Here is a 14,210-nt window from a genome sequence, read left to right as displayed (position 1 = left end):
TTTTAAGACTTATGTGGCGAGCAGACAAACGCAACAACAACAACATCAGGCAATCCTAGGGGCTAAATCCTGTCTTGAAAACAGAACGATCCATGACAGCGACTGGCAATCCCAAACCTGGCCCCCTGCCCGCTGCGGCATTGGAGCAAGTCATGAAAGCTCAAGAGGTGTTCTTCAACACTCTCAACGGCATCACTGAGACATTCGGCAAATCCAGGGAGCTGGTCTACCAGGCTGCAAATTTCAATCATCAACCAAAAGTACCTCACGCAGTAAACGGTTGGAACACATTCCAGGCGTGGTATGCTGTGGAAGGCGAACTTGAAAGACCAGAAGGCTGTAAGATTTTTCCCTTCTTCTGTAGCAACCACAAGGCTAAACATGTATGTATTAACAGGGACAAATGCAGAATGGGAAGCCCATGTTCGAGAACAATACTATAAGCATCTTGAGTCGAAGCAGGAAGAGGGTGTAGAGACAGTGCATGAGGCTTTGAAAGAACAGATTGACTGGTTTGAGAACCGGTTGAAGGCCCTTTGGCAGGAGAAGAAACAGATGGGAGAGTTTGACAGCGTGTTGGGGAAGATTATGTGTCCGTTCATCCAGCTTGTATGTTTCTCACTCTTTCTGCTGATGTTAAGTTGGGAGGCTAACTCTTGTGGTCAAGGCTGAACATGTGTACACCAACTACAACATCCATGTCTTTGGCTACACAATTGTTACCAACACCGATCTCAGCAGTCGCAATCCCAGTCACATGTGGGGAGGATCCCCTGCATTTGCCAAAGCAAAAGAGGATAATCAAGTCCACATACGAAGTCAATTGGACGACCTTACTGCAATGATATGGTAAGTCACATTTGGTTGTCATTATTATGCTGCAACTTTAAACATTTCTAGTGAGGTCAAGAGAGTGGAAAGCGGCATACCTCTCATAGACCATAGAATCCATGATCTCCTCTCCTTTCACCCAGGAGACAAAGACAAGCGCAGCCGCAGCTGTTGTCTTCTATTGTCGTTCATGCACGAAGACACTTCTAGAATCATTGGCAAGAAGGGTGGCAATGGCAGTGGCAAAGGATTTGTAGCAATCGACTCCTTCCTGAGATACGCTGCCACCTTCCATATGATCATTTACAACTGGCCAATTGAGGTCCACTTCCCAGGAACGCACGTCCAGTTGGGTTACCGTAGACTAACGGTACCCCAGTTCTCTGCCTTATTGGGCAGTAGGGAGGAGTTCTTAAGGTGAATTTTGGATGGCAAGGCGATGGAGGAGGAAAAAACGCAGAAAGACTTCTTCAAGGTAGAGCGATGGGACGAAGGTAAGGCTTTTTTAGCATATGTATGACAGGGCAACTGGGGACTGACTGTATTGCTTTTGCTTTGTGTCATGTAGTGAATATCAACTTGGACCCTGCAGAGCAAGATGATGTTGCGATCATGGTCGACATTGATGGTGCAACCATAGTCACTGTCAGGCAAGCTTGAGAATTGGTCGAGAATGCATGGGGTAAAGAGGAGAGGAATAGCAGCGGCAAAGAGTCCTCAAACCTGAAGACAGTTGATGGAGAGCCTTCAAACCTGAAGTCAAGGTCAAAGAATTTGAAGGGAATGAAACAGCGGACAACAACAGCAACAAAGGAGAGGAGACGAATGAACACAATAGTACCTTTGGCCTTCAACACTCTTCCCCTTTATGTGGAAGACAACGAACTGCCCGCAACACCTCTACCCACAACTCAACGCCCCTCCCAACATCGAAAAACAAATGTGTCACAGCCCATACCACGACCACTACAGCCAAATAAATCATGAGTGGAGAAGCCTTATATTGAAGTCGATGATAACAATGACTTCTAAGATGGAGGATTTGTTCATGAGCTTTCCTGTCCTCCACCGCGTTCTGAATCAGGTCTAGCTGACCTTCTCTACTCCTCTCACCAACACAATCCTACCACATCCTCTGTCCCTGATTCAACTCGAGGAAGTGGCAGAGCAGTACCTCACTGCCACGAATATAGTGATTTGGATTATCTCAACCTCCTGCAACCTTACAAAACCCATGTACTGTCAAGGCAAGATCATGTTTATGAAGCACCTGTTCTTGACTTGCATGAGATGAACCGTCTACAGCTGCAAAGGAAGAGAGCCCATACTGAGGAGTTGACAGAGGGGCCTGCTCCACAGAAAAGAATGAAGTATTTGGCCACTGTCACTGGTCCTGCATGGTAAATGTTACATTAGATATTACAAAAGTTGTTTCATATGTTATCTCACCTGGGTTGGTTGATTGAAGGTTACAGGCTTTATAATCATGTAGTATATATGCAACTTAAGTATTTTTTGAATGATAATATGCCTATGATGAATCTTGTAAAGATGTTGAGCTATGGTATGTGCCATTTAGGCAGACCTTTGAAGGATACTCCTTCCACGACAAATCTACCAATCTGATGGTATGTACCATCTGGGATATCCTGGTACATACCATCCAGCAGATAAGCAGATATAGTATAGCATGGTACATACCAAGTCACAGTTTGGTACAGCATGGTACATACCAATAGCCTAGATATGTATCATGTCACACTTTGGTACATACCAAGTCACAGTTTGGTACAGCATGGTACATACCAATAGTCTTAGTATATACCATGTCATAGTTGGATACACCAGAGAGGCCCAAAATAGGGCTATTTTTGAAAAAAAAATTCCAAATGGTACATACCAATAAAGGTGTCAGGAGTCCACTGGTATGACCCCCTGGTTAGACCCATCTTTCTAGTGGTACAGTTACACCTAACAAGGCCCAGTTTGGTGGTTGTCTGAAGTGTCAGGCTAGCACCAGTTTGAAACCGAACTGTGAACTGAATTGCCGAAATGGTTCCATAAACAGTTCACCAAAAAAACCAAATATAGAATGGTTTTGGCCCAAGAAACCTTGTTTTCGAACCACACAACCCAATGGGTCAATTGTACCCATTAGTCACAAGAAATATCACATCACTGTCACATCAAGTCACATCAAGTGATTCCATTTGCTATCATTGTCACAGAAAGTTTAATATATTTTTATTTACTCAGGAACCGCAGTGTAACCAGTTTGGGTCAGGTTTTTGGCCTGAACCATGTCCCTGAATGGTTCCTGCCAACCCATCAAAGCCCAAACTGGTACAAACTGCACTGAACCGAACCAAACGCACCAACGATAACACTACTTGCATATGACGTACATATTATCTGCATATGACTTGCATATCCGCATATGATGTGCATATGACATACATATCCACATATGACTTGCACATGACATATGTATTGTCCCCATATGATGTGCATATGATGTACGTATCCACATATGACGTGCATATGACCTATGTATCCACATATGACGTGCATATGATGTACATATTATCCACATATGACTTGCCATATATATTGTCCATATATGACTTACATATGATGTGCATGTCTGCATATGACTTGCATATGATGTATGTATCTGCATATGACTTCCATATGACATACATATTATCCACATATGATGTGCATATAATGCACATATTCACATATGACTTGTATATCATGTACATATGATGTACATATCTGTATACTACTTGTATATCATTATTTAGCTTGCTTATGCTGATCTTGAGTAACTCTTAGCATAACTCTTCTATAATATGCATGGTGTATAATCTTTGACACTATCAACTTATTCTAACCATGATAATAGAATAAAACATATAGAACTTACATTGAATTTATACTAGATTTACTCTTTAACAACATAATAAGTAGTCTGAATAGACTTTTATACTTTAGCATAATACTATTATAATCCAAATACAGTATGTTGAACTTACTTTATATCTTGTCTAATTAACTATAGCATAATGCCTATGAGTTAATTAATCTTCAAAGTAATATTATACTGTTGTTATACTGAGGGAAGATATTAGCATAAGTATTCTATAAATAAGCTAGAATTTTCTCTTTACTTATGCCCAGATATTTAAGTATATATTCCCACACCTACGAAATTTGTATTATGATGATCCCATCATTACACGAAATGAATTACTGTAAGCGATTATTAATTAAGTCTGGTCCTCGCAAGCCAGTTCATCTCGGGCAAACCGGTTGCTGAAAGCGACCACGTGTACCTGCCACACACTCCTGGATACATACCTCCCAAGACGTGTACTCCGTCTCCTACTTTCTATGTAGTGCATCACATATGCAGTGAAAGAACAGAATGTTTATAGATCACCTACTCTCATGAATCCACTAATAAATAGCAGTTGATAGACAGTTTTGACTCTACTTGGAAGGCAATTGGAAGGGATAAGTGGCACTAAGCTCAAGAAAATAGTGAATAAGTGAGAATAAGTGGGCATTTAAGGATATTTAAGCTGGCTGATGTGATATTTAACAAATTTAAGAACGGCTTGAGCAGCCTGCGGTGCACATTTACCTACTATGGTGTTAAGCAGGCTGCGGCAATGCTAGCCTTACCACCTGTCATAATCTATTTCTTTAGGCTTTCTGATCTCTTCACTGTGTATTATGTGTGAACTGTAGCTTATTTAACTCTCAAAGTCTGGAAATTTCTTTGTAAATGTGTAGCACAGCTCAGCAAGCTATATTTTGGTGTAAGTGTACAATTATAAGCGAGGGGGATGAACCAGCTCGCCCCAGGTGAACCACCCATAAGTGAGATTTCCGTCATCAAGGCCGAATTTAATGTATTTAAAGGTGACATTAAACAAACATGATTCAAGGTACTTATGTTATATCTGATCTGCTTTATATTTTAGCATAAATTTTGAAAAAGGCTTACTGTAAATTTTATATAATTTTAACATAAACCATGTGTAGTATACTTTGATTCTTCTAGGTATTATCCTGAAATTTCTATAGTATAAAATAAGCTTAATTTTAATATAAGTTACAAGAGTTATTGTAAAAAAAATTAAAATAAATTCACTATAATCATTAACATAATACACATGTTTTACAGTACATTGCACCCAGTGTAATGCACAAAGTAACTGTTTCCGCACTATTTGATGAACTACGCTGAGTATATTCACCTTCGACGATGAAGGGGAGATGAGCGAAAGCTGATCAGACGCACATGGTGGTGTGATTACCAGAGCTCCGGGAGCTGATTACCGGATCCTCGGGCGATCATCGTGTATTGTGAAATGGTGGCCTGAAAGTCATCATTTCGGGGCCCACAAAGGTACCCTTTTTGGCGTTATTTATTCTTAATATTTGGATGCCGAAGATAAGAATTTCCTTTGTGCTTTCTGCAAATAGAAATGTTATCTTTCTTTTATCCTTTCTAATGCCAAAAATAGCTAGTATTGGGCTCTGTAAAGTATTACTTTATGTAGTGATAACAAAGAAATTTTCGGAACCAAGATGTCAATGTATTTGGCCCTTAATTACTCAGGTTCGGCTAAGTTTTCGGCTTATATTTCCTTTTTAATCTCTGCGTCATACGAGTGAATTGACCCAAAAGTATGTACCAAAAATGGCCCAAATTGGGGGTCAACGGATCGGACATGATTCAAATCGAGGCTAGTCCAAACCAAAGTAAAATGCTGAGGGGTTATTCCCGCACTCGTTTTTCCTTCTGCATCGCCCAATATTACCCTCAGGCTACATCGTCACTAATCGTCGTTGACCTTACAAACCTACGAATCACGGCGAGTCGTCTTGAATTTGACATAATCCCCTTTATTTGCGCTGTGTGCCTGCTGTAATTGTGAACAGGACCATGACGGGAGAAAAACGCAAACCGACAGATAAGGGCGAAGGCGAGGCGGGTGTTGTCGACAATGCTACCAATTACAGTAATACCAGCCTGAGTGACGAACAGCCACTACCGAAACGTGCTCGCACGACGTCCGAACTACCTGATGTTAATGGCATCATCCTCGAAGAGTTCGTCGAGAGTTATCTTCCCAAGAAGTGCTCCAACGATAAAGAAAAGGCTTATATACTCCATAACCTCGTTCATGAACTCTCTAGTAACTCCCAGTGGGAGGAGGTCCTCAACCTCGAATTCAAAGTTTTGGACCACTGCAAGACTGCTGTTACGAACGATGCCGATTTGGGGAACATTGTCAGCGATGGTTTCAAGGCGAACGATTGGAAGCCGCTCTTCAACGACCTGAGTTGGTGCAATATCCTTTCGATAGATTATCACCTTTACTTACACAGTCGGTTCAGGATTAAGACGAGAACGAGAAATCCTTCAACCTTCAACTAGTGCTGAATCGAACCGATCCATGGAAACTGACAGATCCGTGGCAACCAACAGTAAGAACGCCTCTCAATTCTTTGCCGGGGCTTGACTTATCAATTGCATCTTCATCTAGTACAATGTGCGCTCTACCATACTCTGTCTATCAACCCCTCACACATTTGCAACAGATTTCAAAGAAGCGTTTGAAAAGGATTACTGTACCCCAAATCCCGGTATTCTTCTACGTGCCATGGACGAATACGATCTAGGCATGCGCCGCCCCTATAATCGCTCGTTCTCCGTTGTCCAATCGTCGGGGATGGGCAAGTCGCGCCTGATGGATCACTCTGCCACACTTCGGTTCGCGATTCCTTTCAACCTCCATGAAGACATGGAGTCCGGTGCAAGTAGGTTCATCACAGAATCCTATTTGTACAATTGTACAAAAGTACTTACCTCCCTCCTCATAGCTTATCCTCCGTTTGACTACGAAGTCCGCAAGTTTCTCACGACAGAATTTGAGCGCGAAGTGGATGCCATAACACGACCGCTTGTCTTCTTACAAGCCCTTTTTAACGAAACAGTCGCCGAACTTCAATCCCAAAAAACAAAAATCACAAAGGGAACGCCACAAGAGATTGCTAGCAAATGGTACAAGTGGATGAACGTCGGGTCGACTGTAGATAACGTTGGTACAAATAGAACCATGCTCTATGACCGAGTGGTAGCAAAAGCCCGAAAGGTGCGTGTACAGTATCAAGACTGTTTCCGCTTCGACTCACAATCTGGTCAGCTGGAACAAGAACCTGTGGATCACCAGAAGCCTCTTGAACATCGTGAAAAAGCGCTGAACACCGCAGCTCGATCACTGGTCGATTGTTTACAAAAGCTCTACAACTATCCAATCCCATTTTGTGCAATTGTCTACTTTGACGAAGCCCACACCTTATCTAAATCACTGCCGGAAAAATCACACCAACGAACCCCCTACTATGCTTTGATGCACGTGTTGAACATGATTAACGACAAGCAGATCTTCTTTGTTTTCTTGTCCACCAACTCGAGTTTGAAAACTTCCGCTCCAACCAAAGCGGCGTACCCATCGATTCGAGTTCAAAACAACACCGAACTTATCCCCCCTTTTTTCGAGCTACGATTTGATATTTTTTGTCGAAAGTTTACATCAGAGGCAAAGGAAGCTGGCAAATTGACCCTGGAAGGTGTTTGTGACCTGGGACAGATGGCTAAATTTGGTCGCCCTATGTAAGTTGGATGATGCTACACCGCAATGTTTACTCAACTGGAATATTTGAATGCTAGGTGGCATTCGTACTATCAAAGCCTCCCGGAAGACGAAAAGCACAAAATGATTGATCTAGCAGTGCTGAAGTTGCGAGGTGATGATCATAACAATGCAGACCTGGCGGCACTTGATTCCCGCGTTCTCATTCCCTTTGATCCCTACCAGCTGGTCTCACGTACAACAGAGGTTGAACTCGTGAGGTCGCATATGCGATGCATCTATAACATACCTGCAGACCGACAATTCGTACGTTCTGCATATCTATCCGAACCGGTGCTCTCGGAAGCAGCAGCGGTTATCCTCAATTCGCCCCGGTCCGGTGTCCGTCCAGGCCGGTCCATTGTCGATGAGGCCCCGCGTATACTTGCGAATGCTTTGACAACTGGCTTGCTTGCCAAGGGGGAACGTGGAGAGCTAATTGCTCGAACCCTTCTGACTGTCGCACACGACGAGGCTGCCAAGCTCCATTCGGGCTCGAAATCTGAGCGGCTGCGGTACCATCGCCCAATCCGACTAGTACACTTTTTGGAGAAGCTTCTCGCACCCGAAGTCTGGAATTTGGTCCGCCAAGCCACTCCGGTTCACGCATACAAGGATGATCCCAAACTCGAAGTCGCCTTTGACAAGAGCTGGATTAACTTTTCCCACTTTGTCGAGCTTGGTAATCATGAAATGTTCAGCTGGGAATGTGCTACTGAAATGCTCAAGCAAGGGGCAGCGATACAAATCTATGCCAATCAGCGCAACCAGGACCTGGGAATACCCCTTCACAATGGTGGACTAGGCTCAGCAATTGATATAGACTGCACAGGCCTCTCTCAGTATCAGATAAAGAATTCCCTGACAAATGAGAATGTAGAACCAGATCCAGAGGCGGCCGGAAAGTGTCCCAACACTTGCCCAATCCTGTCAATAGTCATGCAACTTGGGGTGGGTGAGGGCTACAAGGGCCCCCCAGTCGAGATTAAGACGAACCTAATAGAAACCAACACTCCTGCTGGCAATACACGCTCCAGCTCTGACCTGGATGACATCAAATGTCGCCATTATTCTATCGTGCTATATGGTTGTACGGCGGCCACGTACTCCTGCATTGGTGGTCACGCGGGAACATATGCAAGTCTCCTTCAAATACCAACACTGTTCCAGGACTACCCTAGAAAAACCCAACCAGAACTTCTTGATACAGTTCACACATTGTCGCCCCAGGTGGTGGACACGGTTTGGAAGAATTGATGAGTTATCCTTGCAGTTGCTTTGAACGAGGACTTGCCTCATGTTGAAGAGAAGGACCGATGCAGCAAAGCAGGGTTCTGTTGGCTATGCTGAAGCTTTTGGATATGTGGATCCGATGGTTTGGATCAAGATGGACAAGGAGGAAAAGGATTTGGCGTTCCTCTCAGCCTCAGGTGCTTCCAGCAGGGGTGGAATAGGTTAGCATCGAAGGTTGTTATAACATCTTTTGTTCTTGATTCTCCCACCAATATTCCCTACCTCGAAAAATTCACTTAGAACGTTCTCTCTTCTTTTATTTTGAAAGGCCTCTAATACTCACAAGAGTTTTGTTTACTTTTACATACCTATATTGGTCTACTTCGTAGCCCGTATGTAGCGCGCAGGCTATTTGTTACGAATGTGCCTAGCAAGTACTAGTTAGTTTTTGTTCTACCCGTTATTCTGAGAGACTCGTGAATTTTGTCACACTTCTTACATCCGTGTCGAAGTCCCCGACATCTCAAGAATGCCCTTGACCCGCACTTTCACCCAGCTTTATCACGAACTTTGTCGCAGTCAACCTCTGTTCACCGTCTCACCCCGAGATGTCAAGATTTTAAAGCGTCCGGATGAGTTTTATTCGCAACTTTTGGTGCGGTCTTACTTGGATCTCGTGTTCTTTTTCTGGTTGTTAATGAATCTAAATCTAATAGACAATGATTCGGGGAGCGGAGAGAAGGATATTCTTATCCTCTCTATACATTGGTTCAAGTGAATCAGAACTCGTGTGTGTTCTCTCGCAAATTATTTCTGGCTTGAGACCAACGCTTTTGACCTGTTTTGTTTCTCGCCTGAAAGATAGACGTTCTAACGGATTCTCTCCGTAAAAGACATGTCTTAAACCTCTACTTGCAACTCGACCTCAATCGTTCTACTCGACCCGGAGCGTCTTCGACAGCCAAAATCTTATTGCCTCTTCTCGAAGAGTTTCCAAATCGTGTTCACGCGTCTTTCTTTCGTAGCCCGAATCTACGTGGTATCATGGCTAAACTTGTTCCACCGCGGTTCAACGAGGGTTGGGGCACATGGCATGCAAAGATTTACGGAGCAGATGATGGCGTGATGATAAGTGGGTAGGTTGTACTTGGGCGTCCCCACAGGCTTGATTTCTTCCTCAACTTTCGTTACAGTGCCAATCTAAACAAATCCTATTTTACCGACCGCCAAGACCGATATCTTCATTTTTCCAACCAACCTACACTATCTCAGTATTGTTTCGACTTCATGAAAACGGTGTCCGGGTTCTCGTACCAACTTTGTCCAACGGACGTGAAGAATTCGAAGTCGGAATTGGATTTGGGACCGTATTCGTTCACTCATAAGGACGGTTACACGATGTTCTGGCCCGATTTTAGGACGCACCCGCATAAGATACATCGGAAGGCTGAGGAGGCTCTTTCTGCGTTTCAAAGGACTTACTGCGAATCTACTCAGGACGTAACGAAATCAAGGCAGGAAGATCCAGAGAAAATGGCATCAGAACTCATAGAGGCAGAGTCTAGTGTCGCGCTAGTTCCGATTATCCAGGCAGGACAGTTTAATATCAAGGAAGAGGAAAAGACGTTCGAATGCCTGTTTCGACATGTAAACGCATACGGGATGCAACCAGATACGAGAGAAGACGATAATAATCTACAGAATCGTCCCCTCATTGACTTAACAAGCGGATATTTCGGGTTATATGAGCGTTATCAAAGGCTAATTCTCGGTTCAACTAATGTCGACGTTCGAGTGATAGCTGCAAGTCCAAAAGCGAACGGCTTCTACGGATCCAAAGGTATCTCAGGTCGTATACCAGACGGATACACCTTATTCGAACAACGATTCATGGCGGCTGTCAAACGAGCTGGGAGGTTATGGACAACTACGACTCGGAAAGGCGTTCAGTTACAGGAGTGGTGGAAGGATGGGTGTACCTACCATGGAAAGGGTGAGTTCCTTTGCGTTTTCCTTGAGACAAAGTTCTTATGTGATTATCCAGGATTATGGCTTTATCCAACACGAAACTCTGCTCCGGTCCTCACGCTCTTCGGATCGACGAACTTAAACTCGCGTTCCGCACATATCGACACGGAACTTTCGTTTTTGATGATCCTGCCATCTGATACTCAGCTTTCTGAACGATCAACCGCGACGTCGAATTCAAACTCGATATCCCGACTTAGTACTGACCTGGCTGCGGAGGCAGCTAATATCAGGCAAGATGCTGGCGAATGGAAGGGTGGAGAGAGAAGAATTCCGTTACTCACTAAATTAATTGTTGCTTTGGTGGGAGGAATGTTATGAGATTCGAATAAATGGGCGTATTTTATCCTTATTCAAGCGCGACTCGAACTCTAAACCGTGTTTTGATCACTCGCTTTTGATACAAGATCCAAGTACGATAGGGAGAATGGAAACGGAGATAGAATACATGATATAGCCATCGTTTGAAGGGCCGGTTACAGGTCTACATATGTATAGAATACGATAAATCTAAGAAATACGCCTCAAGCATGCCACCACTCCTTATCTACGACGTGACATCCGATAGCTCTGCCTCCGATAACAATTCTGCAGAGGATTGTTGTTGCCACATTGTGAAATACAAGCCGCCTTTTCTAATCAGTTGCTCGTGGGTTCCCTGTTCAGCTACCTGACCATCCTTCAGAACAACAATGAGATCTAAAGCACAAGTCAATCATACGATAAATTCTGTCCAGCGACTGATAGGATACATACCAGCTTCGACAACGGTCTTGAGTCGGTGAGCAATAAATATGCTCGTTCTCGACTGATCTAATAGGGTATTGTTGATATTCCGCATCAGCTCCGTTTCTGTGTTGGAATCCAGCGCCGAAGTCTAAATAGGCAGGGCATAAAAAATGCGTTCTCATGAAACATGATGACAGAAAACTTCACCGCTTCGTCAAAGAACAAAATCGGAGGATCCTTCAATAAGACTCGAGCCACCGCCAACCTCTGCTTCTCTCCTCCACTGATCATCAACCCTCTCTCCCCCACCTTCGTCTTATACCCTTCTGGTAGTCCCGTAACCGTGTTATGCACATTGGCCTTCTTGGCCGCCTCTATGACCTCTTCATCTGTCGCCGACAACCTTCCATACCGCACATTGTGCATAACATCCGCGTGGAAAAGTGGTGTATCCTGTGGTACCACACCGATATTCTCCCGAACACTCTTGATTTGTAAATCTCGAACATCTTGGTCGTCTATGAAGATTCGTCCAGACGAGGGATCGTAAAATCGGAATAGAAGACGGAACACAGTTGACTTTCCGCATCCGGAGGGACCAACAATTGCTACTTTCTTCCCCGCAGGAACGGTGAAGGAGAGATTTCGGAAGATGGGACGGTCAGGATGGTAGGCAAAGTCTACGTTCTCGAACCGGATGGACCCCCCGCGTAGTTGTAGGGGTTTTGCACCAGGTTTGTCCTAGAATTAGGCATAAAAACTCGTTGTGCAAGAATTGCATGGGCAACTTACTTGAAGAGGCGGATTCTCCTCGCGTAATTTGAAGAGAACCTCCATATCCAAGAGGTTCTGCTTCATTTCTCGGTAGATGGTCCCAAGGAAATTCAGAGGGAAGGAAAGCTGGAAAATCAATTGATTGACCATTACAAGGTCACCCACAGTCATAGTTCCTTGAGGAGAGGTTGGGTTAGATCAAGATAACTGAACGACAACATTCTTACCTTCAATGACACCTTGTGCAGCCATCAACATAGTCATTGTCAATGCACTCGAGAATATCACGTTTTGCCCCGAGTTGAGGAATGACAGGGAAGTCGTTATCTTAACGGAGGAAGACTCGTAATCCTTGAGGTGCTTGTCATATTGTGCAGTCTCAAACTTCTCATTGTTGAAATGCTGTAGATTTCTGAGTAAAGCGTTGTGGTGGAGAGGAAACGAGATAGACCTTGACAGCTTCGTAATTAAGTAATGAATCAACTGCAATGGTGGCAGCCTGATTGTCGGCCTTGTTTGCCTCACGACGGAAACGAGTTCTGGAAAACGAGGCTTGAGCTAGTCACAAAGAGCAGTGCGAGGCCAATCATACCTCCAAGCAGTTGTACGGACAGTAAACCACGTATAGGCGGCGAGAGTCCCGACTGTTATGGCAGCAAAGTTCCATCCGAACTTGTACGTCTATTTGGAGTGTCAACGGTTCAACTTAATCGATTTCGTCCAGAAAAAAAGTTACCAAGATACCGCAAACCAAAGAAATCTCGACGGCGGTAGGTATTATCCGAAAGAGAACCGCCTGTACCAGGAAACTTATTCCCCTGAAAATCGGAACGTTCAAGGGTCACGATACGATCAGGGTGAAGCTCTTCAAAGCTCACTTCGTTCCTCGATCAATTGCTCTTGTTAAACCTCCGGTTTGACGCGATAGATGAAACTTCATATCCATGCTCATGATTTGATCGAATGTTTCGCGTGCAACTTTTCGTACGGCGCGTTGTCCAATATTGGCGAAGGTAGCGTTCAGTAGTTCCCCAAAAACGTTTGCGCCAATTCTAGCAGCCCCATCTGAGTCAATTTTTGCATGAATATGAATCTGTTTAGAGTCTGTGTGCACTTCTTACAGCCAAGAATAAGTGAACCGCCGACTGTCCATACAGTTGTACTCGAAGTGATATCCAAGTTCAAAGTATCAATGATTTGCTTGAATATTAGTGGCACTTGAACGTTGAGCAACTGTGGAGTAAATTAGAAGAGGATAAGGTAGCGAGAAGGGTGTGGACACACTTTTCCGCCAAAAAGGAACACGAATCCCATCACTACTGTCCCGCGTGTCTTCCAATCATTCTTGGGCCATACATTTTCCATGAGGCGTTTGATCACTATCCAATTGTTTCTTCGCTCTTGTGATAGTGTCGGTGGTGCTACCTCGGACAGAATATCGCCTGAAGTCGAAGACTTTGAGTTGGGAGGAGTCGAAGGCTTCTCTTTGAACCCTTCATTCTTCCTTCCGGCTTCCTGAGATTTCCCCTGAGCCAAGTGTCCATAACACCGTCGAGATCTTCCCGCTACAAAATCACAATTGAGTCCTAAGTCACCCCTTCGGAGAGACTGGAGAGCGCACCTGAGCAATATTTCAAGGATGAAAAGCTAACCAAAGAGCGTCTACATGTCTGAGATGCCGCAAAGAAATGCCGCCAGAGTGCGATATTGTGTGGTCCCGGTCGCGCGAAGTGTCCTACAAGAACCGGGAACATGTCCTGCAGACGGAGATAAAACAATCACGACCTCTTTCTGAGAACGCAAGTAGCTAGATCTTGACGAATGAGGTATCGTAAAGGGTATAAGTGGCCGGCCGCAGAGGTTGTCCGCCAAAAGGCGCGAAGCTTTTTGGATCGCGTCATC

General features: G+C 44.2%; 4 protein-coding genes across 4 annotated transcripts; 3 read left to right on the top strand and 1 right to left on the bottom strand.

Annotated features, from left to right (window-relative positions):
* Window positions 1-92: 92 nt before the first annotated feature.
* On the top strand, window positions 93-1,252 carry E1B28_010968 (uncharacterized protein; the record flags this gene model as incomplete). The annotated part of the gene is made up of 4 exons (XM_043155956.1): window positions 93-339; window positions 398-609; window positions 668-849; window positions 901-1,252. The coding sequence occupies 4 exons, from the start codon at window positions 93-95 to the stop codon at window positions 1,250-1,252; spliced, it is 993 nt and encodes a 330-aa protein (XP_043005740.1).
* A 4,539-nt stretch (window positions 1,253-5,791) lies between these two features.
* E1B28_010967 (uncharacterized protein) lies at window positions 5,792-8,801 on the top strand (the record flags this gene model as incomplete). Its single annotated transcript, XM_043155955.1, has 7 exons — window positions 5,792-6,191; window positions 6,247-6,336; window positions 6,396-6,401; window positions 6,451-6,669; window positions 6,733-7,004; window positions 7,056-7,525; window positions 7,583-8,801. 7 exons carry the CDS (start codon window positions 5,792-5,794, stop codon window positions 8,799-8,801), a joined length of 2,676 nt encoding a protein of 891 aa, XP_043005739.1.
* A 505-nt stretch (window positions 8,802-9,306) lies between these two features.
* E1B28_010966 (uncharacterized protein) lies at window positions 9,307-11,126 on the top strand (the record flags this gene model as incomplete). The annotated part of the gene is made up of 5 exons (XM_043155954.1): window positions 9,307-9,432; window positions 9,494-9,565; window positions 9,639-9,913; window positions 9,971-10,770; window positions 10,822-11,126. The coding sequence occupies 5 exons, from the start codon at window positions 9,307-9,309 to the stop codon at window positions 11,124-11,126; spliced, it is 1,578 nt and encodes a 525-aa protein (XP_043005738.1).
* Window positions 11,127-11,260: 134 nt separating this feature from the next.
* Window positions 11,261-14,178, bottom strand: ATM1 (Iron-sulfur clusters transporter atm1, mitochondrial). The gene is made up of 12 exons (XM_043155953.1): window positions 13,930-14,178; window positions 13,593-13,873; window positions 13,430-13,541; window positions 13,187-13,373; window positions 13,045-13,126; window positions 12,901-12,989; window positions 12,760-12,847; window positions 12,536-12,710; window positions 12,327-12,484; window positions 11,742-12,275; window positions 11,562-11,682; window positions 11,261-11,504 (listed from the first exon to the last, which is right to left on the bottom strand). Exons 1-12 carry the CDS (start codon window positions 14,060-14,062, stop codon window positions 11,353-11,355), a joined length of 2,112 nt encoding a protein of 703 aa, XP_043005737.1. The 5' UTR covers window positions 14,063-14,178; the 3' UTR covers window positions 11,261-11,352.
* Between the last annotated feature and the right edge of the window lie 32 nt (window positions 14,179-14,210).

This window comes from Marasmius oreades, chromosome 7, assembly GCF_018924745.1.
Source record: "Marasmius oreades isolate 03SP1 chromosome 7, whole genome shotgun sequence".
NCBI lineage: Eukaryota > Fungi > Basidiomycota > Agaricomycetes > Agaricales > Marasmiaceae > Marasmius > Marasmius oreades.
This window is presented reverse-complemented; position numbering and strand designations above follow the sequence as displayed.

Bases quoted from the DNA above. Each gene is read 5' to 3' on its own strand.
- ATM1 (XM_043155953.1), bottom strand. From the start codon at position 14,062: ATGTTCCCGGTTCTTGTAGGACACTTCGCGCGACCGGGACCACACAAT. The intron at 13,874-13,929 runs GTGCGCTCTCCA...GTGATTTTGTAG, and splicing joins ATCCTTGAAATATTGCTCAG to CGGGAAGATCTCGACGGTGT. The intron at 12,711-12,759 runs GTCTATCTCGTT...AGAAATCTACAG, and splicing joins TTAATTACGAAGCTGTCAAG to CATTTCAACAATGAGAAGTT.